Raw genomic sequence first — 26,636 nt, 5'->3', positions numbered from 1 at the left:
TTGTACTACAGAGGAAAGATTTCAGGGTTACTCTTCCACAGTCCACCTGGTGCTTCATATGACACAGAAGGATGCATGAAATACAATATCAAATGACACTATTAGATCTAAGAAAACTAGCATTGCAGCATTGCCGTCTATCAATTTACATATGCAGTCCACCAGAGCCATCAGGACCATTTATTCCGAAACCGGGCCTGAATCCTTAAGACTATCTCTACCAGCTCAACCACCTACTGTTAAGCTATGTGGATGTTAAACCAGCAGTATCCCTACCCTTTTTATGGGGCCCACCACAAGTTATATACTGTCAATGCCAGCTTCTCTTCACACTGAGAACCTGCAGGAGAGGGATTCTTGGAAGATCATATTTAATTACCTGCATGTCATAGTTTGATTTGGTCAAGCAAGCCAGGTCAGTTCCTCCTCTCAAGATCAGATCATAGATGGTTGACATCTTGCTGCTACTTATTGGGCTTTGAACATCCCTGAGATAGTTTGTTGGAAAAAACAACAACAAATTAACATCTATCCATTAGTCTAAAAGGCTTTTTCACAGAAGTGGTTTATCATTTTGAATATGACATCAAGGTTTCACTAAGCAAATGCAAAAAAACAAGATTAAGCTAGTAATTCTTCAACTGCTAAAAAATAATGCAAAAGGCTTAGCTGCTATGTCAGAGCACCGCAGTGTAGTTTTTTTCCCCATGATTAGAAAGTGTTGTCCGTGGTGTTCAGTGGCAGTGGCTGCCAAATTGACAGTTCCAGCACGTTCATGAGGTCAAGTCCAGGCTTTGCTAACTGAGCAAAAGAATAACGCTGTCAAACTGAAAGTGCAGAAAAGGCACATTTTCTCTGGATATATGTGATGTGCATAACTTCAGATGGCATAATGTGAGCTGACAACAGTAAGTTTTTGTGGGATGTTGGGGTTCACAAGATTGAACTGGAAAAGAATGCAAACTGAAATACTGTGCTATTCAAGGAAATATCTAGGCCTCAAATTTCCTGGTGTTCTGTTCAGCCTACTTAATTTTTGTTTGTAGTATAAATTGACTACACAAACAGTTTAAATATTCTTATAGAACTGGATGTAGACAAATTTGTAGGGTATCATAATGCCAGCTTCAGACAAGCATGGATTTCAAGCATGGATGCCTAATTATATTGACACTAAATGAAAATATGTCACACTGGCTGTATCTCTAGTCAGTGTGTTGTCAGTATAAAGATGCAAAAACATCATGCTTAAAATGGTTAAAGCAACTATGAGAAGCATCTGTGAGCCAGACATTTCCTGTGGAAGCATGCCAAAAGTGTCATTCTGTTTCCTTCTACTATACTGAACAATGCTCAACAACTTAAGCTTTTCCCCCATCCTTGAATTCAGACAGTCATCTACCCAGACAAAGAGGAAACAAATTTGAATTTTCTAAGCCCATGAATTCTCCACAAAGTAGATGAAATTTGTTTTCAGTGCGGTATTATCTATATAAACATTGTGCCATGTCACATTTGTCACAATTAGAGGTGTTTAGTTTAAAGGAATTGCTTTTAAATCAACTCCCCCCTCCCCCTGCTCATAAATATGCTTGGGGAGTATCACATGACGGGAAGATATTTCTGCTTTGTATTAAGTCAGAATATTGCATTTGACAAATGGATCCAAAGGTAGGATAACTTTTATTGTCATTTTTAATTATTCCTATATGAGTTAGAGCATTTATATAAGAAAAACTATTTGTTTTGCCATTTATTATAATACAATGCATAGCATAAGATTTACTGAATATAATGTAAATTTTAACCAACTGTTAAGCAAAGATATCTAAATCTCTACAGACCTGTAGATTCTTATGTGTAAAGAAGAGCATATTAATTGGAGTTAAACCATGGGGAACACTACGTCTTTCCTTTTCAAATATGTTCTGTCTAAATGGACAAGCAGCATCCAAGGTATCTTCACTGATAGTAAAGGGATGTCCCTCCTACAACCCAGTCTTCGATTTTTTTTAAGTCCTCCCCCAGGCAATGCAGCAGTCTCTACACAATCAGGCATGCAGGAAAATATAACCCCAAAAGAAAGGGAGGTGCTTTCCCCCACAATGACACGATGAGGAATGCTGCAGGAGCATGAAATGTTGAAAACAGCTAAAAGTCATTCAAAATGGAGGTGGTGGTGAACCTGGTCAAGGACATCAAAGCTTATAGAACTTTGGAGGGGGAAGGGGGCGCATATTATTTTCTGAATACTTTATTCCCCATCACCACCACTAGTGATTCCACATGGCTTTTTCTTTCTAATACAGAGCGAGGGAGCCTCAAAGAGCCTCTGCTTAAAAACTTACAAAGAAGGAGAACCCACCTCCTGAGGAAACCTGTTCCACAGGGGAACAGCTCTAACTGTCAGGAACTTCTGGATGTTAAGCTGAAAATCTTTTTGAATTTATTCCATTTCATTGGTCCTGATCTGATCCACTGGGGCAACAGAAAAGAAAAAAAACCCTCTGATCCATCTTTTGTATGATAGCCCTTTAAGTATTTGAAGATATGTTATCATATCACCTCTTAGTTATCTTCTCTCCAGCTAAACAGACCAAGCTCTCTCAACCTTTCCCTCAATGTGTCTTAGCCATGTAGATGATTCATGTTCAGCTATCAGGGAAATTAGACTATTAGTTTTAGATCTGAAATGCATGCGAAGCCAGAACTTGATTGTTAACAACCATGCTCCAGTTTCCAATAGACTTTGGCAGGTTTCTAGATGAAGGACTGCATAAGAGACACAGTTCAGGGTCCCAAGTATTTTGCTCAGGAAGACAGATTGGAGACTTTCGACAGCTTGGTTAAAAGCATTGATCCAGATAGGGATGCCATAGAACAGTTGGGCACTTAGTTTCGCATTGAATACCTTGAGGGCTGCTGGCACATATTGATTACCTCTGGTGTAGAAGAAACGTGTAATTGCCAGCCCAGCTGCACCTGGCTTTACCCTAAGACTTTCAACTGAACTTCTGTGTTCAGATACTTGTACTTCGTCACAAGTATACACATTCTTAATATATACTGCTGCTCCTTCCTCCTTTTTTATTTGTCTGACCCTTTTAAATAAGTTGTACCTCTCAATCCTAATATTCCAATTGTGAGTGTTATCCCAACACGTTTCTGTAATGCGTACTAGGTCACAGTTCCCTTCCTCTATTAGGACTTCTAGTTCCTCCTGCCTGTTTCCTATACTCCGTGCATTAGTGTCGAGACATCATAATCCCTCACTGTGTGTTTCAGGGTTTTAGTTTTTCAGTTTACCTGTAAGTAAATGGTTCCCTGCATAGGTGCCATTCCCTGTTAATTTGCAGAATTCCCAACATAGTTCATCAAACTAGGTTTGTCTCTTCCTTCATTGAGGAACACAAGACCTAGTCTTCTCAACCATAGGGGATCGTGACAAATCTTTTGAACTGTGGGTGGACTGGGGGAATAGTCTTGTCTTCTGTGGTCCTGTAACAATAACCATAGGCAGATCCTGGAATCTATTACTGAGAATCTATTACTGAGATTACTGAGGAGCAGAACATCTCCTTATTTTTCTACACCTATTTGTAACTTTCCACCACATGTTTTCCTCCTATTTTGGGTGCTCCTCTATTTGGTAATATACCTTACCCTCCTCTCCTAAAACTGCTTCAAGAGTTCTCTACAAGTTCTATTTGTAACTACTTGCTTGTCTAAGATCCTGTATCAGCAATCCTTCCCCATAATACACATGGGATTTTCAGTTCCATGCTCTTGGCACTTCTCCTTTCTAAAGCCCATACTGTGATTATCAGTTGGGCAATGCTGCAGTGCTCCTGTACATGCTGCTCACTGGTACAGAGAACTAAGGGTGTGGGATATACGCTGGTTAAATTATAGCTATGGTAGCAAGGAGGGTGATTGCAACTTAATTGCTGACTTGTATTGAGATCCAGTGACCTGTTCAGGATCTCAAACAAGGTTGGTGCTAATACATATACATTGATGAAAAACTGATTACAAGTGTATAAATTTTGTAACATATTACATAGTAGGCTGGATCATTTATTATAAAGTGGTTTTACAAGCTGTTATATAATATTCAACATTATAATTGTATTCATCAAGTTTCACAAATAATTATTTGCATATGTCCATGCTCATGCTTATAACTTTAAGCTTCACTCATAAAACTGATGCTAGGAAATCCCTCTCCTTACTGTAAAGATCATTTGTATCATTTATATAGGTCAATTAACTGAATAAACATAACAAATGAATGAACTATAAAGATCAAGATAAAACCCAACGAATACTAATCTACGAGTTACTTTTTTAAAGAGTGAATCCTTAGCACTTTAATAAAATATTATTCATTTGTCAAAAGTTTATTTGTGTATTTCTCTCCACCCAAAGATCTCAAGCAGTTTACAAGTTAAACTATTTCATTGTACAATCAATATAAAATTCATGAAATCCTTCTACAAATGCCCAGGTGAATTGTTTACTGTACTGATAGTACTGAAACTGTACTATCCCAGTTTCAAGCCATCGAAGATCTTCCATCAGAGGTAGTTGTTAGTTCATTCTTGAATGCCTGAAGAGAGTGCCAGTTTCAGGGATTTCTGGATTTTCATTGGGGTGGAGAAGAGATGGTGGTAAAAGTTTCCCATTGGTTCCTGCAGGCAATTGCCATGCATGGACTTTGGGCAGGGTGATATGGGTGGTAGTAGCCCTTCAGATATTCTCAACTTGAACCACATAGGATTTTAAAAGTTAAAAATGGCATCTTAAACAGAATCTGGAAATAAACCGTAAACCAGCATAATTAGATTCACTGTATGTGCTAGCAAGGACTTTTTCAAATGCATTTTGCACCAGTTTCCAAGCAAATTCTTCAAGGGCAAAAGTCCACTGCAAAATCTGTTAGTGTGCCCTGGACAGGCAAATCCAGGGTCCATCGAAGTCCATGCTATGGCTCCTACTGATTTCTGCATTAGCTGAGACTTCCTTTTCAGGATAACTACGAATACATGTCTATAACTTTTTTTCTGTTGTGGTATCTGTTTTTATTCATATCCTTTTTTAGAGCTCAGACTGATGCAATTTTTTAGAGTTCTGATCATCTGTCTCCAACACAAAACAACAATAAGATAAAATGTATTGGATGAACAGTTGACCAAAATCTTCTTAGTTGTCAATATGTTTGCACACCCCTGCTTATAAAATATACTGCAGAGCTGGGAAAAGTACAGAAAAGGGCAATCAAAATGATGAAAGAGTTGGAACACCTTCCTTCTGAGGACGGCTAAAAACCATTTAGGCTGGAAAGATTCAAACATAAGATGACAAAAGGAGGACTTGATAGAGATTTATACTCAGTGTGTAGAAAGCGCAACAGAGAACCTTTTATCCGGTCCTCATAATACAAGAGCTCAGGGTCATCGAAAGAAATTGATTAGCTGTAGATTCAATACGCAGAAAAGAAAGTACTGTTTCACACAATAAAATTATGGATTTTGCTGCCAGAAGATGTGATAATGGCCGCTAGGTTAGATGGCTTGAAAAGGTGCTTACATAAATTCATGAAGAGCAAGGTCTGTTAGCAGCTGTTAGGTAGCTAAAGGAAGTTTCTATGCCCACAGCTAGTTTGCTACTAAATATCAGTTGGCGGTGGGAATGAAACGACAAATGAAGACTATTGCCAGTTTTCCTGGAGTATCTGATGGACTACTACAGAGAACAAGATTTTGGGCTAAGGAGACCTTTCCTATGGTCCAGAAAAGCTCCTCTTCTTATAGGTATATTTTTCTTCTTTCTGCTGAGTTCACTGTTTAACGTATATTGTTCTTCAATGATAGAGGTATTCCTTCTGAAGCATTTTATTCCTTTTTGTGCTCTTACTGTTTAGACGAATACTGTCGGGAAGTAGCCAGATGAACATATAACTTCACCACAGCAGCTTCCTCCCAAAGCTGTACATTTGACATCATGTTTTTTAAAAAAAGGTTACTGTGGCAGATAGCACCTTTTAGCAGTAGGTGATCTTTGGCTATTGCTTGGAGCACACCTAGGGAGATGGGTGGCTTGGGACACACCAGCCTGAACTGCAGCTTTGGATGCAACTGCAACCTTTCCTTGAAAAGTTAGATCTAGCCACAGTTATCAGTACTCTGCTTCTATACTGGTTAGGTTGTTATTTTCAATATAGTTCTGCCTTTGAAGACGGTTTGGAAATGAATACCAAAGTACAGATGGCACAGTAATTTTGTTTGTTTGAACATGTGTAGAAATATCTCACATTGAAATTAATGGAACTTAAAAGTGCTCAACTTTGGCCAGACTGATAAGATTTTTGATAATTTTTTCACATAATTTTTTCATACGTATATTCGCCCTAATGAATCCGCTATGTGGATTCTCATATTGTTATTGTTTTAAAACCTACATATATGTTTGTAACATATATAGTGTTTACTACTGTGGCATTCAGTAACCTTGGCTTATACAACTATAAACACTAAGCAACCTTCTGGAAGCACTTAAATGTGAAATTTAGCATAGCTGTATCTCTCTAGAATTTGTTATGTACATCGCTTCTGGCTTTAGTCTTTAAAAACAAGCCTACTGTGGCTTTAAGGAACAGGTGGTGTCCTCTTAGTTTTATAGGGCTTGCTTTAAACATGCACAGCAGTAGAATGAACAAAGGCATTATGTAAAGTTGTTTTATGGGTAAATAATTAATACATGGCATGTCCCCCCTTCTTAAAAAAATAATTACTTCCACCTCCTCTGACCTATCTCAGCAGTCACCTTATTCTTGGCTTTGTTCAATTAACTTAGCTTTGCCTGTTGGACCAAATTATTGTCTTAATGATACCTGTGGAAATTCTTTGTGAAGAGCCAGGAAATGTTTTATTCTAAGCCCTGCTGTTTGCTCTTTCAAGAGATGTGCTATCCTGCGGAGCCAGCAAGAGTTGAGACTAACCATGCCTGCCGATGGCCTAAGACATCCCTGGAAATGTTGCAGATCACTGACCACCCACATAGAACAGTGGCATTCACTCTGAAGTTCAGAATTTCCTGAGCCGCCTTTATTCTGCGTACTTCTTCCATCACTCCCCATGATTCTTCAGAAGTCAGAGTGATGACCATAAGCATACAAAATGTATATATTTCTGTATCCCTAGGTCCAACACACTCCTCTCAGCTTTCATGCCTTACACTTTGGAAGAGCCATCCTGCTCATCTTCTCTTTCAACACTGGGTGGCAAACTATGCCTAACCACTTATGATCCTTGTTCCACTGTCTGAGAAAGAGTGCATGCACTCAAAAGCTCACACTTTGAATACATCTTTGTCGGCCTTAAAGGAGCAATTGGAATCAAATTTTGTTGCACTTTCAATACTATTTGGTTGCATTAACAGTTTCATCAGATACTAAGACATCCACTTCTCATTTTGCCTTAATGGCACAGCCATTAATAGAGAGCTTCACCTAACATCTGGCAACACAACTGACTACCATCACTAAGGCAAGAGAACTGACGTTTGCCAAGATGACATAGCAGAATATGAGGCAGATGCGTCACTATTTAGTGACAAACAGAAATGACCTATCAGGAATGCGGAGAAACTGATAAGCCAAAGACACTGACAAGACAGGCTACAGTTGAATTTTCTAAACAAAGAGTCTTTTAATTCAGGAAGTTTCCTGCAGCAAATGAGTCAGAAATAAATGAATAGTTGCCAGAACATGAACATGTTATTAATGCTTTTTCAAGTTCCCTTTTCTTCAGTGGCAAAAACTAATAATATAAACAAAAGAATTCATAAGAATACATACATACATACATACATACATACATACATACATACATACATACATACATACATACATACATACATACATACATACAGTCTTGTCGAATTAGAACACAAAGATTCCTCAGAGATTCTACTGTTGAACAATAAGGATTCTTAGAACAATATATAGAAAAATAAGGATTATTAAATTTTTGTGTTTAGTTATGGCAGACTATAAAGAAATGCTACAGGCGATACTCTGTTCACATCTTCTGGCTCACCTCTTGGGATGGAAATGGATACAGACATGATGTCCATAGTCTCACCCCAGGGAGCGAGCCAGAAAAAGAAGGGAGTTGGCTGGTGGAAGAGAAAATCGGGATGTTAGTGTCGAGGCTGCCGCAGGCCAAGATGCCACCCTTGCAATCTATGGGAGTTGGGGCAGAAGCTGCATGGCTTCTAGGGGCCAACCCCCTCTGCTTTCCAGGCCTTCAGGGGCTGGCCATAGGCTGTGCAACTCCCGGGGTGCAGGCTGCTGCTTCCAAGGTCTCCAGGGGCATGGCACAGGCTGCTGCTTCCCAGGCCTCCGGTAGCTAGACAGAGGTCACTGTGGCCACCACACTGCTTTCCAGCCCGGGGGAGGCCAGACCCCTCCTGGAAAAAGAAGCAAGGAAGGGAGGAAGGGGACTTTGTGTGTGTGTGTGTGTGTCTAGGAAGGGGAGGAGAGAGAGGAGAGGGGGTGTATGTGCTCTTGTAGGAGAGAGGGAGGGAAGGGAGGAAGAGGGGGTGGATCAAAGAGCAGGTATGTGTTCCACATACCTGTGAGAGCCTAGATGTCAGTACTTATTTTATTTTGCAATATTACTTGACTTTGAAGGTATGTATGAAGATGCTTAATTATGTTTTTTTGGCGATATTTATAAAAATGTATAAAATCAGTATGCTACATAATTAGGACTCTTTGTTTAGAGAATTCAAGTGTAGCCTCTCTGTCAGTGTCTTTGGCTTTTCAGCTTCTTCACTATTTAGTGAGACTGCTAAGGCTATGAAAGCTGAATTCTTGTAAGGTGAATGATCTTGCAAAGGTTTGAGTCCAACATATACACTTAAAAAGAGCGATGGGGACTTGATAAGGAGGGTGCATTTTAGCTTTTGTTCAAAGAGTGAAGGAATGAGAATGGAGCTAAAAGATCAATCCCCCTTCCCCAATTCCATAAGGAATTGATTTTGGCATCCTCTTGTAGCAGAAAATCTTTCATGGTTTCAGTTTTCTGGTAGCAATTCTTTTTCCATTTCCTCTTCCTGTTAGGTATGTGATGTATATCTTCAAAATTCTTCCCACATTCTAAACTCTGGTTAGGTTTAAAACAATAGTGACTTTACTTGGAATTTCAGCCTACCAAAAGCAAATAGGCATTTCTGGCCAAAAATAGGGGTTTTTTAAACAACTGTAGCACTCTTGACTGATCAAAATGTGTCGCAGTGGCTCCGTTGAACATGATGTGATTGGAATAACAACATCACTTGTCGAAGAGTTCCATGGTGCCACTTGAAAGGCATGTAAACACAAGCTGCTTATTTGCAAGCAGCTTCCAGATTTGCAATATGATTGCTATGGAAACCACATAATGAAAACCTTATAACCATCTGTGGGGTTTGATGAATTTTACTGCATAGCTCAGCTGTTTTTGTTTACTGTTATTAAAGTATTGAGTAAAATATATTAACCCACAAACTGTTGTTATCCAAGATATTAATTAATACTGCATGATGACAACGTGTCTCTTAACTAATCCAGTACAATGGAGTGCTAGATACTAACGGTGCTATTAATAAGGGCTAATGGAGACATCTTAGTGATGAATGCTAAAATGTTGGAAGATGGGGTGACGTGGAATTGCTGGTTTTACATACGTTATCTTTGAGATTACCCATGTTGTGGCAGAAGCATTTTATGGAAAGCCTGTCTTCTGCACAGTTTTATATTAATCTAGCCAGTATCCCTTCAGGACAACCAAAGCAATAAGAAATATGCTTTTTAAAATAATCATGATGGAACATTGATTTTAGAAGACAGTACATGGCTAACAAGTGGGATGTGGCAAATTTGGTTTGAAATTCCCACTCGACTGTGAAGCTCACTTGGACGGCTTTGGTCAAGTCACTGTGGCTCTATGGATGTGTGTGTGTGTGTGTGTGTGTGTGTGTTATGGAATGACACAGTCTGGGAACCCTTCAGTCAAACGCCAGCTCTGGCTCCCCATGTAAATGGCTTTCCTGAAAAGTGGGATTTTAAACCGGGACTTCGCTGTGATTTAGAATCCTGGTTTGTCGGGAAGAAATTAATTGCAGTTAGTTTGTGCATATCGTGGTTGGACTCTATTTGCGAAGGATAAGGTTGCTATGGGTGAAAAACTTAGAGGGATCCAGCTGTCAGTCAGAAATTAGAGGAACAGGGACAGCTTTTATTTTCTTTGCATGAAAGGCAGCAGAAGGAAACAGTGGGTTTGTGGGATCTATTTTGGGGAAGGACGGAATGAATGAATGAATTTTAATATATATGGATTTTTTCCCAGCCGCTATCGGCGAGCCGTCTCATGGTAGGTTACATAAAAGATAAAACACCACATAAAAATTAAAAAAAAACATTAACTACCACTCTTAATAAACAAGTTCCAATGGCGAAAAATGACACCCCCACAGCTTCACCCCATTTTTCAGCCCCCCCTTCCCAGTCCCTCTGGGAGAATCCAGGGGCACCATTGCTTGTTGTTGTCTAATGTCTAATTTGGAGGAGCCCTTCAGATGTCTAATTAGATGTCTAATTTGGAGGGTCCTTCAGTTCTTCTGCCCCCAGGCCTCAACCAAAGACCTGGCAGAAGAGCTGAGCTCTTCTGGAAGCGGATCAGAACCGGCAGTGGTACAATAGTTTTAAAATATTCAGAGGGAAAAGTTTGTCTTTTGTTGTGTGTTTAGAAATAATTTCTCACTATAATGTAATTAGAAATATAATGGTGAGCCACAGAGTGAGTCTGTTTCTGATGCCCCAATAGACACACACACACACAAACTCTTACACTTTTTTCTCATGCAAGAATGATCCCATTTTACGTGTTTAGAACAGGGGTAGTCAAACTGCGGCCCTCCAGATGTCCATGGACTACAATTCCCAGGAGCCCCTGCCAGCTTTCGCTTTCGCTGGCAGGGGCTCCTGGGAATTGTAGTCCATGGACATCTGGAGGGCCGCAGTTTTGACTACCCCTGGTTTATAACCTCTGTCTTTTAGAACAAGCTGCCTGATGGGAGGCCTCTCCAGATCTGCTGTGAACTTCAACCATTGTATTGTTTCAAAAGCAATAGGCAGTCATGCATCGTGGGTCTAACTACTGTTGCCTCGACTGATTTTATCCCTACCATCCTTCTTCACATTGCCAGTGGGACGCTGGGTCAGCTAAACTCCAGCTAGTCCCTAACTGAAGTAACAGCATTTGGTGGCTGACTCCCATTTTCCATCCCCTGTCAATTCAGGGACAATCGCCTCTACCTTGAATCAGTGCCTAGTAGCTGTGATTGAATTGGGGGGTGGGGGGGGGAATGGAAGGAACTGAATAAGAGCTAAAATGATTATGGTGATTAAATTGGGGTGCACAACCCTTTTTTAGCCTCATTGCCCAAAAGGCACAATGTCTGATTCTGAAGATGTTTGATGTTCAGGCAAAAAAAAAAAAAAAGTGTGTGTGTCAGGTTTGCTTTGGATGGAAAACCAGCCTTGTGTGGTGAAAAAAAGTATGGTGTACTGTTTTGTATGTATGCTGGAGGCTTCCTAGCCACTGCTTTAAAGTCTCCTACAGATTTGAAGTAGATTAGGGGTCCCCACCCTGAGGCCCATGAGCCACATGTGGCCCCCAAACTCTTTCTGTGCAGCCCTCCAACCTGTTTGTGTGCTGCTATCACCCTCAGGGCATTTTCCTTCAGACCCATCCTGTTCTTCCTGCCTCAAGAGGCATCCTCTACTGCTGTTCTTGCAAAAAAGACAATAGCACCATAATTTGTTTTGGTCTCCATGGTCTTTCTGTCAGCCCCCTCTTGTTCTTGTCCTCCATAATAGCATTTTGGCCATTATAGGTGCTTTGCTAGCCAGCAAAGCTCAGGCACCCTTAAAGGTAAAGGTAAAGGTATCCCCTGTGCAAGCACCAGGTCATGTCTGACACTTGGGGTGACACCCTCTAGCGTTTTCATGGCAGACTCAATACGGGGTGGTTTGCCAGTGCCTTCCCCAGTCATTACCGTTTACCCCCCAGCAAGCTGGGTACTCATTTTACCGACCTCGGAAGGATGGAAGGCTGAGTCAGCCTTGAGCCAGCTGCTGGGATCGAACTCCCAACCTCATGGGCAGACAGTTTCAGACAGCATGTTGCTGCCTTACCACTCTGCACCACAAGAGGCTCATCCAGGCACCCTTACCACTAAGCTTATTAAATCCCCATCTCCATGAATTATCATGTTGAAGCTATGCATATAAATAAGGAAGGTAAGGTCGCTGTGTGAATGGATTCAAGAGATGCCAGGTCTGTTCTTGCAAAAAAAACAACAACAAAAAAGGCAGGAAAAGGACAGTCAAAGGGCTAATATTTTTGCAAAAAAGGTTACAAAGTGTTTTGCATACTGAACATTTCTAGAGGTTCCACCCATCAAAGCAAGTGGCTTCCAAAGTTACTCATGAGGTTCCTTCCACAACAAGAGCTAGTTGCGCTGACTTCTGGCCTTGCTTGCTTCTGCCTCTCCTCCCTTCCTCACTCCAGCTAGGAGTCTTCTTATACATCTGTGATTGCAGGAGCTGATGAGAGGCCCCAAAGTACTCTCTTAGCAGAGAAGTTTATGGGATTCCCTTATTCGCCAAGTTCCCCTCCCTCCGGCTGCCATTTTACTTGTCATGACTCAGGCTTGGCTGGCAAGCAGTGATGTGTATGTACACCCTGCATATAATGTGAAACCAACTTAATGGTACATCCTGTGTTCCAGGTGGAAGGCTGCTTGCATACACTCTTTTCTGTCGACTTGCCTTTTTTTTGAGGGCCCACAATTTTTTACATATTAAAATTAAAATGTTTGAGCAGGTGTATATTTAAAGTTCAAAGTTTCATAATATTCAATGTACTTAGGATTTCAAATCTACCATCTGCTAGGCTAGATTCACAATTCCATTTTTAAAAATTTGTTCGTAGCCTGTGTATATGGGTTGCATTTAGTTAACATTTCTTCATTTACCTTTGAATGTTTACTTTTGTTCTAAATAAGTGGGTTAATAATTTTGTTACATTTTGATTTAAATGTCGCCTTCTTTTTTGGCACTGGGCATGCTAATGCAGCCCCTATGTGCCAAAGTATTGGGGACTCCTAAGACAAAATATTGCTGAGTGAAGAGTTGTTCTCATGCCAAGATACCTGAACACATGGTTTTCATATCTCTGTATCCAGTTATGCCTCTTTCATAGACTATAACTGGAAAGTAGGTAACCTTGTAATTACTGGCTATTCCGTAATAACTTCAAGGATTGATATTGCAAAGCTCACTACATAGACTGTCCTTCAACTGTAGCTGTGACTGAGATTAACAGTTGATGGAAGCTGTTATACCAGGGGTGTTGAATGGCAGGGAGGTACATCAATGATCTAGGAGTTTTCCATGACTTCTGAATCTCCCATGTGAGTTCACCATGTCAACTGCACTTGGAATGGAGTGGCGTGCAGTCTTAGTAAAAAAAATTGCATGGATTGGGCCCAAGCAATGTATATGGTGGGTGGCTTTCACAATGTGCCACCAACTCTAGCCATGTAAGAGCGAATTTAAATTAAGTGGTGCTGATATGACAATATTCTTATGTTTTTGCCTACTCTTTGGTACTCATGTAAGGTGAGGCAGTCATTAAATAGGAATATGGCCTTTTCAGTTATGGCCGCCCAATTCTGGAGTAGCTGACCCCTCCATGCGCATCTGGTACTAGATTCGTGGTCCCCCAGCATTTGGTAAAGACTTATCTTCCCTTTCAGGCTTGTGTTGTTATTGTTTCTCCATCACCACGACTTTGAAACCTCGTTTTGTTTATCTGCTCATTTTTTTAAGCTCTGATTTCCTATTTTGCTGGATACATCTATTTTAATTTTTGTTGTTTATCATTGATTCTATTTGTTTTGTAGATAAGAGTGGGATTTTAAGTGTGAGTAGTATGGTATTTTAATTAGGGTCTTCGAATGATTTGTTAACTACTTTGGGAATCACTTTCTGGCTGAGGGAACAGCATATGCATTAAAAAACAAACGTGAAAACACTTCAGAAAATTAATGTTGTGAGGATCTTAGTATATTAAGAAACTAGCGCAAGAATGAATGCAGTCAATTGCAAGACAATGACCCAAGAATCCCTTTGAAGAACTGAGGTAGGCTCATTAGAAGATCAAACCCAAGAAAAATATTAGAGGAGGACATTTTCAACCCTCTCTATAGATGTGTGCGCTTGAAATACTTGATCTCTTTGACACACAATTTATGCTGTAAATTGCTCTCTGTATTTTCTAAAGTGTTCTAGGTTGTAAGTCTTTTTGACTAACAAGCTTTCCACAATGTATTGCTTGCAGAAGAAGAAGAAGCCAAAGTGCCAGTGAAGGGTGAAGAATGGAAGAAATCAAATCTGGAGAATATTGCCAATGTTTCAGGTATGTGGCATTCTCTGTCTTTTATTTTGACTCCATGGCTTTATCCATGTTTTCAACCTCCCTAGCACACAAAAAAGGTTTCAATTTCCAGAAAGTTTTCATGTGTATAATAAATATTTCAACTAATTTCTAACGTTAGCAAAAAACAAGGGGCGGGGGTCTGTTTAGCACCATTTAGGATGCATGAAAACCACTTGAGAAGGATTTATAAAGTAAGCCAATTTATACAAAGGTATTCCTTCCTGAATTACTTTGTAATGACTCAATTAGCTTTCATTTCTTCACAAAGGAGATTTAGCTGCATAAATTAGCTTATCATCATTGAGAAAGTGTCACTGCTAAAGGACAGTTTATAGATACAACATGCAGTTGCTGTCAAACCCATAAGAATGTAATATAGACATCTGTGTATACTTTGTGCTTGAGCAGAACAGACTTCTGTCATTCAGAGCCTAACAGGGGACAACAAGTTACCCAGGGGACCAGCAATGTAGACGTCTCTGAAAAGGTCATCTTGACACAGGCTCTGACAATCGACCCACAGCTCTGTCTTCTTTGATAAAAATCAGATAAACTTAAGACCACTAATTGATCTGCAGCCTGTTTAAATGTTGGCCATGCATATCTTCATTGCATATGATTATACCATGGAAAGCTGTTGAGAAATGCCAGCATCCTGTGATAGCAGAATGGAAAAGTGACAGCAGCATAAAAATCAGAGTGGGACAACTATGCCCAAGAAGTGCCTCCTCCTGCCTTCCCTTGGCAACCTGCCTGTGTAACTAACAGTGAATTTATGGGGTGGGGGGGAGAACACAAATACCGCTTATGAAGCCCCATGGTAGGGATGATTTTTCTCATCAAAAATTGAAACTAAGATAGGATTGAGGGGTACAGACAAAGAAGCAGGGAGGACTAGAACTATAGGTTAAGAATATATATACTTGTGACGAAACATGTGTGTTTGAGCATGAGATCACCTAAGTTTTTGGGTTAAAATACAATGAGTAGAAAACACTGACATTGTGCAGGGGGTTGGACTAGTTGTCCCTGGAGATCCCTTTCAACTCTATGATTCTATGTACTTTACAAGTTTTGTTCTGTATATCCATTTGGCTTGGCAACCAACACTTTCCCCTTATCAGGACTCCTCTTTGCAACTCAGACGCCGCCTATGCAAGATGCGCCCTGCAGCAAGGAGGCCCTCTGAAGAAATGAACCTTGGGTTATCTATCCCATCATATTTCTTCCACATCATTCTTCCACTGCTGTCAGAGACAGGGTGGACAAGGAGTGTGTTCAGGAAATGTCTTTGCATGCCCTTCCTTTCCTAGCTTGTGGAAAGGAAGCAGGCTTGATTTCCGGACTCTCACAGGAAACTATCTGAACAAGTTGCTGGTAGATAGTTTTGATTTGTGTTCGATGCAAAGGAAACAAAGGTTTGAGTCATCAGATATTGCCAGCAGAATGGAACACTACAAAACAAGCATTAAGTTACATGTCTCTGTTTAGCCGTGGTAACTGAGTCACTGAGGCCCACATTTCTATACAATACAGGTCAGCCCCATTTCAAGGACTTTATAAAGTGACCACCCTCCACATTTTAAACAAAAATGTAACAAAAAATGTTAGTAGTCTAACTACATGCAGAAGTAATTACTGCAGAATTCAGTGTGGCTCACTTCTAAGTAAGTTGCATAAATTTTAGCACTGGCTGTCATCATAAGGGAGGGGGGTTTCCACAACAAAATGTTTTCCAGGGCCCAAACCTCAGGTGTGAAGATGACCAGGAAAACTGCTATACTGCACAGGATGGGGGGTTAGGATCCTGTCAAAACCCTGTGGAATTTGCCATGTTTGATTCTTTGGCTTGTGCTGGGTACTACGTTGTGAAGTTGTATCTTGTTGTTCAAACTATTTTGTTTAGGGGAAGCCGGCAGCCATTCAGCCCTGGGCTTCTTATGTGTAGCTCACATCACCTGGTCAGTTACCCTGGTGCCTTGCTGGGCCCCTTGTCTTTCACACTCTTGGTGATTCCTGTCTCCTCGGGCCACCCCAGTACCTGGGCTATTCCTACTATCTTCTTTATGATTCCTTCTGATAAGTGACTAGCCCCCACTAGAGATGGGCACAAACCAGTTCACGACCTCAAATTCCTCACAAATGTATTTATTTCTCTTACAAAATACAATTTTAAAAATACAATTTGTTAAAATTCAGTCTTAAACCAGTCAGGATATTAAAAACTGTCCACCTTAAATAAGCATTGGAATTTTCTCAAGTCTTTCAACGAGTCTTTCATGAGTCTTAAAGCTTTCTGCCCAGCTGAGTGCTCTGAAGACCTGCAGAAATTTCCCCTTTCTTAGTTGGTAGGACCCTCGTGTGATGCTTGGGAGGTTTGGAAACAGGGCAACAAACTTTACTATTAATAGGAATATAATACTGTTACCAAACATCATTTCATATAAATGCTCTGCTAAGCAATAACTCACATGCAGCCTGCAGCCCCTAAGCTCTTTATGAAGCCTGAACATATTATTTAAAATGAATACCAATACATCTCAGATATCTAACATTTAAAGTGTATTTCTAGAGTTCACAGAGGTATACCATTTGAGATATGGTGCCGGTATGACCTGGAGAATCACACTAGAGTATAAATTCTCATAGGTGGCTCATAACTTTTTTCTGCTGGTGGTTGAGAGTGTCAGATTAGGATCTGGAGATCCAGGTTCAAATCCCTATTCTGCCACCCAAGTTTTTTGACTGACAGTGAGGCACTCACATATTGTCAGTCTAACTTACCTCACAGGTTAACGTGAAGATAAAATGGAGGAGATGAGGATGATGGAAAGTGCTTTGAGTTTCCATGGGGGAGAAATGTGAGATATAAATGAAGGAAATAAATCTGCATATGAGTTTGGTGGGTGTCACTGCGAGCCTTGATATTGATGATGATGATGATGATGATGATGATAGCCTGAGCCCTCGGGGAGGGCGGTATATAAATATAATTAATAAATGAATGAATGAATGAATGGTTGTTTTAATACCCTGCTTTTCACTGCCTGAAGGAGTCTTAAAGTATTTTACAATTTCTTTCCCTTTCTCTCCCCACAACAGACCCCCTGTAAGGTAGGTGAGGCTCAGAGAGCCCTGATATTACTGCTTGGTCAGAACAACTTTATCAGTGCTGTGGCAAGCCCAAGGTCACCCAGCTGGCTGCATGTGGGGGAGTGCAGAATCAAACCTGGCTCGCCAGATTAGAAGCCGCCACTCTTAACCACTATATCATGCTGGCTCCAGGAAGACTAGGGAGAACAGCACCTAGGAGGAATCTACCTTTTGGATGGGTGAATGTTTATTCATTGTAACATGTGACTGTATTGCCTTCTCTGTTCATTCCCTTGGGAGCAGACAGGTTTTTATTGCTGAGCCTTAAAAAAATGTAAAGTTGAGTCCCTCTGCAGTGAGAGGATTCAAACATCTTTACAAATTTTAACTGTCATATCAGCAATTGCAGAAATGTTCCATAGTGACAATGTTGTTCTCCAGCTGTGGTCTGGCTTTCATGCAAATCCTATTCAAAGTGTGGTTGCTGCATGGAAATAATGACAGCCAAGCTCTTGTTTCTAATCCAACATACTGCACCTGAAAAAGTGATCTGACCTGCTGTAAAAATATTGAAGTTTTTCTTGGTCTTAAATTTTTATGGGCTCACCTATACATTTACACAGGCTTCATACAATATCCTTGAAATAAGGTACCATAATAGTGGTCTCTCCAATATTAAATTCAGTTCAAGTGATGGTTTTAACACCTCAGTATGGCAGTGACCTTTGACCTTCCCTGGACAGCTAAACATCCAATGCTAGAAGTTTGGGGTTAATTACATAGAATAGCGAGTAGACAAACAGAGATCACATGGCATAAACTTCTAAACTTACTTAAGAATGTAAGACGTTTTTCACATTAGAAGACCCCCACTCCCAGCAAAAAATATGCACAGGATTTTCTGTCTATATCCCCATGCATTCTGTGCATTAACAGTACAGCAGTCCCATGCAGAATTACTTCAATCTAAACTCACTGAAATCTGTGATTTAGACTGGAGTAACTCTATGCAAGAATGCATTGTAGCTGACACATTTTAACACAGGTCATTCCTTAATACACTTTTTCATCTCAGGCTTGGTTATGGATCGTGGAAAGAGTCGTTTTACTTCTAATATGCTGTATAACACAATCCAAGGAATGTTTACTCAGAAATAAGGTCCACCTTCTTTAAATGGCTGCCTCCCTTGCATGTTGTATTTGACTATCTAAGCATCTGGGCCTTAGAGCTTAGCAGAGAACCACGCATCACACATCTCAGTGAGGCTGTCACATTTACCAAATCCCTTTTGGAAAATCCACTACTTAAAATTAAGACTGTCAAGAGCAGCTTTCAAACCATAATGGGTAGAATGCTTATACCCTTTAGAGCTGTGAAGATGGTCATGGAATAAACTGGAGAGAGATGAATGCAGGGTTTTTAGTTCACTTTAAGCTTTCAGCACATCATTTAAAAATGACATTAAGCTGTTTACAGCAATTAGATTTTACATAAATGCCAGTCTGAATATCAAGCCATACATTTAAAAATTGAATAACACTTATTTTAATTTTTATAACTATATATTTGATAAAAACATATATCTGTTCCACTATATATTTATAATCAAAGTTCTTCCAGCAATCAGGTGGAGCTCACCTGACCTTGTCATTTTGGCCACTGCCACAGCAATTACTGTCTCAGGCTCAAAAACCTTTAACTGGAACAACTGTAGGGTGAACCAGAATATTGAACAATGATGGAAGAAGAACTTGCATAGAGAAAAAACAGAGAACAACAGAACAATCATCCAAAAAACATTTGAATTTCTGAATACTTCCTTTCTTAAAATCTAATTATGTAGTGATGATGGCAGGGAGGGATGAAGTTGTCCTCTTATACCCCAAGGGAGAAGGACCCTTCTCGGCAGGTATCCAATGGTCGTTCATCCCCTGGGGTGAGGACATCTTGTTGGGACCTCTCAAACCTGTGTCCCACTTAGAGTGTGCCATAGTCCGGTGTCTGAATCACCTGTTGTAAGACTAATCAGCCAAAGGCTGCCTCTGTAAAGCTGAAGGCATCAATTTTGTAGTGCTGAATGAATGTAGATGGGTTCAACCATGTGGCTGCTCTGCAAATTTTCCTTGTGGAGTTTCTGCCAAATAAGGCTGCTGATGTAGCTGTGCTTCTCAGTGATTCCCACTGGAGGGATCAGTTTCTGGGAACTGTATGCTTCCCCAGTCGCCATTCTCAGACATCTTCCTATAGTCACACTGGACATCTTAGCCCCTTTATTTGGATCGGATATTGAGATAAAAAGTGACTCCAATTTCCTGAACTTCTCTGTTCTTATCAAGGAAGGCCTTTAAGGTTCTTCAAACATTTACAATGTGGCAGATTACCTCCTTTGGGTGTATTAGCTTTGAACAAAAAGATGGCAGAATGATGTCTTGGTTCTGGTGAAAATTAGGCAGCATCTTTGGACAGAATGCCGGATCCATTCTCAGTACCATCTTGTCCTTGTGGAAAATGCAGAGCTCCTTCCTAATTGAAAGAGCAGCAAGCTCTGAAATGCGTCCAGCAGACGTCACTGCAATTAGAATCATAGAATCATAGAGTTGGAAGGGGCCATACAGGCCATCTAGTCCAACGCCCTGCTCAACGCAGGATTAGCCCTAAGCATCCTAAAGCATCCAAGAAAAGTGTGTATCCAACCTTTGCTTGAAGACTTCCAGTGAGGGGGCGCTCACCACCTCCTTAGGCAGCCTATTCCACTGCTGAACTACTCTGACTGTGAAAAACTTTTTCCTGATATCTAGCCTATATCGTTGTACTTGAAGTTTAAACCCATTACTGCGTGTCCTTTCCTCTGCAGCCAGCAGAAACAGCATCCTTCCCTCCTCCAAGTGACAACCTTTCAAATACTTAAAGAGGGCTATCATGTCCCCTCTCAACCTCCTTTTCTCCAGGCTGAACATTCCCAAGTCCCTCAACCTATCTTCATAGGGCTTGGTCCCTTGGCCCCAGATCATCTTCGTCGCTCTCCTCTGTACCCTTTCAATTTTATCGATGTCCTTCTTGAAGTGAGGCCTCCAGAACTGCACACAGTACTCCAGGTGTGGTCTGACCAGTGCCGTATACAATGGGACTATGACATCTTGTGATTTTGATGTGATGCCTCTGTTGATACAGCCCAAAATGGCATTTGCCTTTTTTACCACTGCATCACACTGCCTGCTCATGTTTAGTTTACAATCCACAAGTACCCCAAGGTCTCGTTCACACACAGTGCTACCTAGAAGCATATCCCCCATCCAGTAGGCATGCTTTTCATTTTTCTGACCCAGATGCAGAACTTTACACTTATCTTTATTAAATTGCATCTTGCTCTCATTTGCCCATTTTTCCATTGTGTTCAGATCTCGTTGAACTCTGTCTCTATCTTCCGGAGTATTTGCCAGTCCTCCCAATTTGGTGTCATCTGCAAACTTGATGAGTAGTCCCTCCACCCCCTCATCTAGATCATTAATAAATATGTTAAAAAGTACCGGGCCGAGCACCGAACCCTGAGGTACCCCACTACTCACCTCTCTCCAGTCTGATGAAACACCATTGACAACAACTCTTTGAGTGCGGTTCTCTAACCAATTCCCTATCCACCTGACGATCTGAAAATCCAGATTGCAGTCCTTCAACTTATCCATCAGAACATCATGGGGAACCTTGTCAAAAGCTTTACTAAAATCCAAGTAAATGACATCAACCAAATTTCCCCGATCCAGCAAACCTGTTACTTGGTCAAAAAAGGAAACTAGGTTGGTCTGGCAGGACCTGTTGGAGACAAATCCATGCTGACTTCCTTGGATCACCAAATTGTCCTCCAGATGTTTGCAGATCGCTCCCTTTAATATCTGCTCCATTATCTTCCCCACAACAGAGGTCAGACTCACTGGTCTGTAGTTTCCTGGGTCATCCTTCCTCCCTTTTTTGAAGATCGGAATAACGTTTGCTCTTTTCCAGTCCTCCGGGACATCTCCAGTCCTTAAAGAGGTTCCGAAGATGATGGACAAGGGCTGTGCAAGTTCTCTGGAAAGTTCTTTGAGTACTCTTGGGTGCATTTCATCTGGACCAGGGGATTTGAACTCATCCAGTGCAGCTAAATGCCTCTCGACAACCTCTCTATCCATGTTAACCTGCCACCCAGACACTATCCTTTGGCTACAGCCATCTCTAGATGTGCCTAAACACTTTGACCTGTGGGAAAAAACAGATGTAAAATAGGCACTAAGCCTTTCTGCTTTCTCTGCATCTTTCGTTAGAGTTTGTCCATCCGCACCCAACAGCGGGCCTATTGCCTCCTTTACTTTACGTTTGCTCCTCACGTAACTGAAAAATCTTTTCTTGTTACAGTGGGCTTCCCTGGCCAATCTTAGCTCACTCTCAGCTTTGGCCTTTCTGATGATTGATCTACAGTGCCTAGTAACCTGTAGGTACTCTTCTTTAGAGCTCTGTCCTTCCCTCCATTTCCTGAACATTTTCCTTTTCTTTCTTAGTTCCTCTTGAAGTTCTCTGTTCATCCAAATAGGCTTCTTAGAGCTCCTGCAGTGTTTTCGTATTTCTGGAATAGTCATTGATTGAGCATGCAATAGCTCTTGTTTGAGTAGCGCCCACCCTTCACATGCTCCCTTCCCTTCCAGCATTCTCGTCCATGGTATGACACTCATCATGTCTCTGAGTTTATTAAAGTTTGCCCTACGAAAATCCAACATCCGCGTCTGGCTACAAGCTTCCTTGGCTCCCCATCTCAAAAGGAATTCTATGAGGACATGGTCACTTCCCCCTAGGGTCCCCACCTCCTTCACCTCATCCACCAACTCTTGCCTGTTGGTCAGTATTAAGTCCAGTATGGCTGAACCTCTTGTGGGTTCATCTACCATTTGATAAATGAAATTGTCAGCCAGGCAGGTCAGAAACTTGCATGACTGAGGACGCTTCGCAGAGTTTGTTTCCCAGCACACATCTGGGAAATTGAAGTCACCCATGATGACAAGGTCCTGCCGTTTGGATATTTTCTCAAGCTGCTCACAAAGTGCAGCATCCACATCCTCTCGTTGGTCAGGCGGTCGGTAGCAGACACCAACCACCACACTGTTTGTTTTCCCCTCGCTTATTTTCACCCAGTTGCTTTCCACTGTAGATATGCTCTCCTTCACTAGAATTTCCTGACAGGTAAGCCCTTTCTTCACATACAGTGCCACTCCTCCACCTCTTCGATCTATTCTGTTTTTTCTGAACAGTTCATATCCATCCACCATTACATTCCAGTCATGAGAATCATTCCACCAAGTTTCTGTGATGCCTACTAGATCATACCTTTCCATCAGCATGAGAAGTTCCAGCTCTTCCTTTTTATTGCCCATGCTTCGGGCGTTAGTATAAAGTATAAATTAGGAATACTGTCTTCATTCTTAAGTGTTTTAAGGAAGATTATTGGCTCAAAAGGTGACTGTGTCAAGCCTATCAATACCTTATTTAGATTCCAAGTTGGGAAACGATGTTGTGTCGGGCCTTCTTTTTTGAGTTGCCCATATTAGAAGCTTCATAATGTGCAGATGTTTTGATAGGGGTCTCCCCTCAAAGTTCGGTAACACCGACACCAGTGCTGCACTTGTTTCCACAAGGTGGTGACTTTCAATTTCTGTGTTAATCTGTCCTGGATAATGATAGAATATTCTTAAGTTTATTCCATCTACACCACCTAATGAACGATTTCCACGTCGTGTTGTAGATTCTATTTGCTGATTGTCTGCATGAGGACATCATGGTGTTGATCACCTTGCTGCTGTAACTCTTCTTGCTCATAAAATTATGCAAGTATTCTTTCACAGAAATTAAACCAAAACTGACCAATGGTGTGAAAATCCATTGTTCATGATTATATATTTTAAAAAATTTCCCAGGTTTCCCAGTTTAGTTCTGCCTCTTATCCCACCATGCCAATCTCGCTCTTTTCCGCTGCTCCAGACAGGCGAACACTCTATCTACCCTGCAAGGCTGTTGCGTGCTCCCCCAGCCAAGCTGCTTGCCCTGCCACGAGCCCTGTGAAAGGGTCATTCGACCCCCAAAGGGGTCCGACCCCCAGATTGAGAACCACTGGGATAAATGAGGATGCTGTATAGATTTCATATATCACAAGAGTGCAACATCATTCAGGGCAACATTACTCAGGAAAGCAATGTGTGTATTCTTAAAAGGCATCTTCTCCACTCATTCATTATCTCTAGTGCAGTTGGACTTGGAGGCTTAATAAAATGTTTATGAAGTACAGCTAGGGAGCGATGCATCTCATTTGCTACGGGATTGCTTCTCCTGCTGATGTAGACTGTATCATGTCTATTAGCATTGATGGGAGTTATTCCAGACACATTTATTTATGTATTTAACACATTTTTTCTTGCCTGCCCATCCAATTCTGAGTCTGCTTGGTGGCTAAGCAGTAAGCTTTGTATAAAATCAAATTCAAATAAGGGAAGGAAATAGATTTAAAGCCAACACACACAGTGCAACACCTAATCCTTCAAGGCCTGGTAAATTCAAGGACATGTCTTTGCATAAGCTAGAAAGAAGCAAACAGGTCATGTCTCGAGTGAGCATCAAGCAATGTGCTACCACTGAAAAGGCCTTGCAGTTAATAGCTGCCAGTCTTGCTTCAACCAAGGAAGGCACTTTGAAAAAGATTCATATAGGGAGGAGAGAGGAGATCACAAAGGTGATACATGCAATGTGGGTAAAAATGTATTTTTCAACTTGTTGTTGAAAGTGCTACTATAATTCTGTAGCATATTCAGTAACAGAAATGCAAGATAGCTTTTGTTTCATTTTCAGACTCTTGTCAGTGTTTGGGAAAGCCTCCTCTTTGCTTTAGGTACCCTCTCTGGTTATTCTGTGTCTAGGGGGGGACTGGGTCTGGTTTGGGGAGAAGAAGGATTCAGAGACCTTTCCCGTACCTGTCAGTATCATGGTTTTATTCATCAGAAATATCCTGGCTATGTTAAATTTTTGTCTTTGCAGTGATGAAACATATGTTCATGCACTGCACTTACCCCTTTAAACATCTGCACTGTATTCTCAATTAATTTGTCTTCTGGTCCCATTACCCTTGCAGTTTCCTGCCTCAGATACGTGGTCCCCTTGATTTCTCACCCCTACAAATTCTCTAGCTATCTGCCTGTCTTGTTTCTCTGGTGGGAGGGGGCGCCATCACCTAGCTCAGGGGCAGTGTTTTCTACTGCTCTGTGTAAGAGCAATCATTGTCCAATCACTTTTAGGGGCTGGAATTTGGACCCGGGAGGCCTGTGTTCTAGCCCATCCCCTACTGCTATGGATGCTCTGCTTGGGCTTTTAAAAATCAGTCTCTCTCAAACTCAGGGTCCCATTTGTAAAATGGGAATGATAGTGATAAAGAGTCCAGATGCCATTGTGTGTTGGAGTGGTTTAAGCCAACATAGTGGCTTTCCTCAATTTACCTTCCCAGTTTTGGCTACACAGTTATAACCACTTCTCTCTCCCCTTAACATTGTTCTTTAAGCATTAGGAGAGTGGACTGTATCGGTTTATTGTGGAGACTGCAAAACCTTCTCATGAGTTATTTCTAAGACTGTGTTTTGACTTAGGTTTAGCTGGGAGGGAAGCAGGGGAAGAGAGGGTCATGGACCACATTTTCCCTACATTTTGTACATTTTTAATGTACCCTAGTGAAAAATAGATTCCTGGTTGTTCTGCAGTTTTGAATCATAGTGTGAGCAAATTAAATGACCCAAACATACAATATACAATCCTACATATTATGCATATTGCTATCCTGAGTGCCCTCTAGTGTTATACAAGAGACATTGAGCATTCCTTATTGGAAAGTGAAATATTCAAGGCATGCCCTGAAATACTGTCCTGCAGGTTGAATGCAAGTCATCTGCCTATGGCTTCCCATAAACCAGAGTGACTGTTGCATTGAAAGGCTTATGTCTTTTTAAAATTCACTGCTTCAGGAAGTAGTTAAATTAACCCACAATGGAAAAGAATTACTTTCCGAAATTGCTTTATCACCAAGGATTTTACAGATCAGTGTTAACTATGCCATGTTTATGTAAATAATAATGACATTTTAATGACATACAAATATTGTTAGTATGCTCTGAAGATACAAAAGTGACAAAAAATTTTGTAGCAAAATGGAAATGTACAGTGCCATCCAAAGGAGAGTTATTTCATTTTAAGCCTCCTGAGCTTTGTGAATTTAGACTGGAGTAACTCACAGTGTGATTGCACATGTGATCTCTCAAACCAGTCAGTTCTGGAATACGTTTCTTCAAATTAGAAGGTTTAAAATGATTATATTTTACTTCAACCAGATTAGTGCTTCATCTTCCATCTTGATGTGCAGCCTCAAATTGGGACTGCGCCTGTGCACTAAGGATTGATCCAAGGTTGACTCAGCCTTCCATACTTCCGAGGTTGGTAAAATGAGCACCCAGCTTGCTAGGGGGTAAACGGTAATGACTGGGGAAGGCACTGGCTAACCACCCTGTATTGAGTCTGCCATGAAAACGCTAGAGGGTGTCACCCCAAGGGTCAGACATGACCCAGTGCTTGCACAGGGGATATCTTTACCTTTAAGGGCTCACAGCAGCAATAGGAAACTGAGAAGGGTGGGCACTCCTCCCCTAGGTCATGTGCTTGACCAGTGTGAAAATTTGCGTATGCACAGTCGGGGGGGGGGGTGAGTGCCCTCTAGCAGATCTTTGCTATAGAAGAGTTTTCTGTGGCAAGCCTGCCCAGGTGCAGTCCCAGTGTGTGTCTGCCCACAAGACCTTGGTGAACCACAGTTACAGATAAGCCGCTCTGTTTCACATAATGCCAACAAGATTACCAGGGTATGAACAGTTTGCGAGAGTCAGAGTTCCCTATGTAAAATACCCCTCTAATAAAGGGAGCTTTGATGCTCAAAAACTCAC

The 26,636-nt window shown here is 41.1% G+C and overlaps 1 protein-coding gene across 1 annotated transcript in view; it reads left to right on the top strand.

Annotated features, from left to right (window-relative positions):
- SKAP2 (src kinase associated phosphoprotein 2) overlaps positions 1-26,636 on the top strand; it is a 122,193-nt gene that overhangs the window by 75,881 nt on the left and 19,676 nt on the right. Inside the window, exon 10 of the mRNA XM_077304575.1 lies at positions 14,454-14,531. Within this exon, the coding sequence (XP_077160690.1) occupies positions 14,454-14,531 (78 nt within the window). The remainder of the gene's footprint in view (positions 1-14,453; positions 14,532-26,636) is intronic.

The sequence above is a fragment of the Paroedura picta genome, chromosome 11, assembly GCF_049243985.1.
Source record: "Paroedura picta isolate Pp20150507F chromosome 11, Ppicta_v3.0, whole genome shotgun sequence".
In the NCBI taxonomy this organism is placed as follows: Eukaryota; Metazoa; Chordata; class Lepidosauria; order Squamata; family Gekkonidae; genus Paroedura; species Paroedura picta.
Note: the sequence above shows the minus strand (reverse complement) of the source record. Positions and strands in the feature narration are given on the sequence as shown.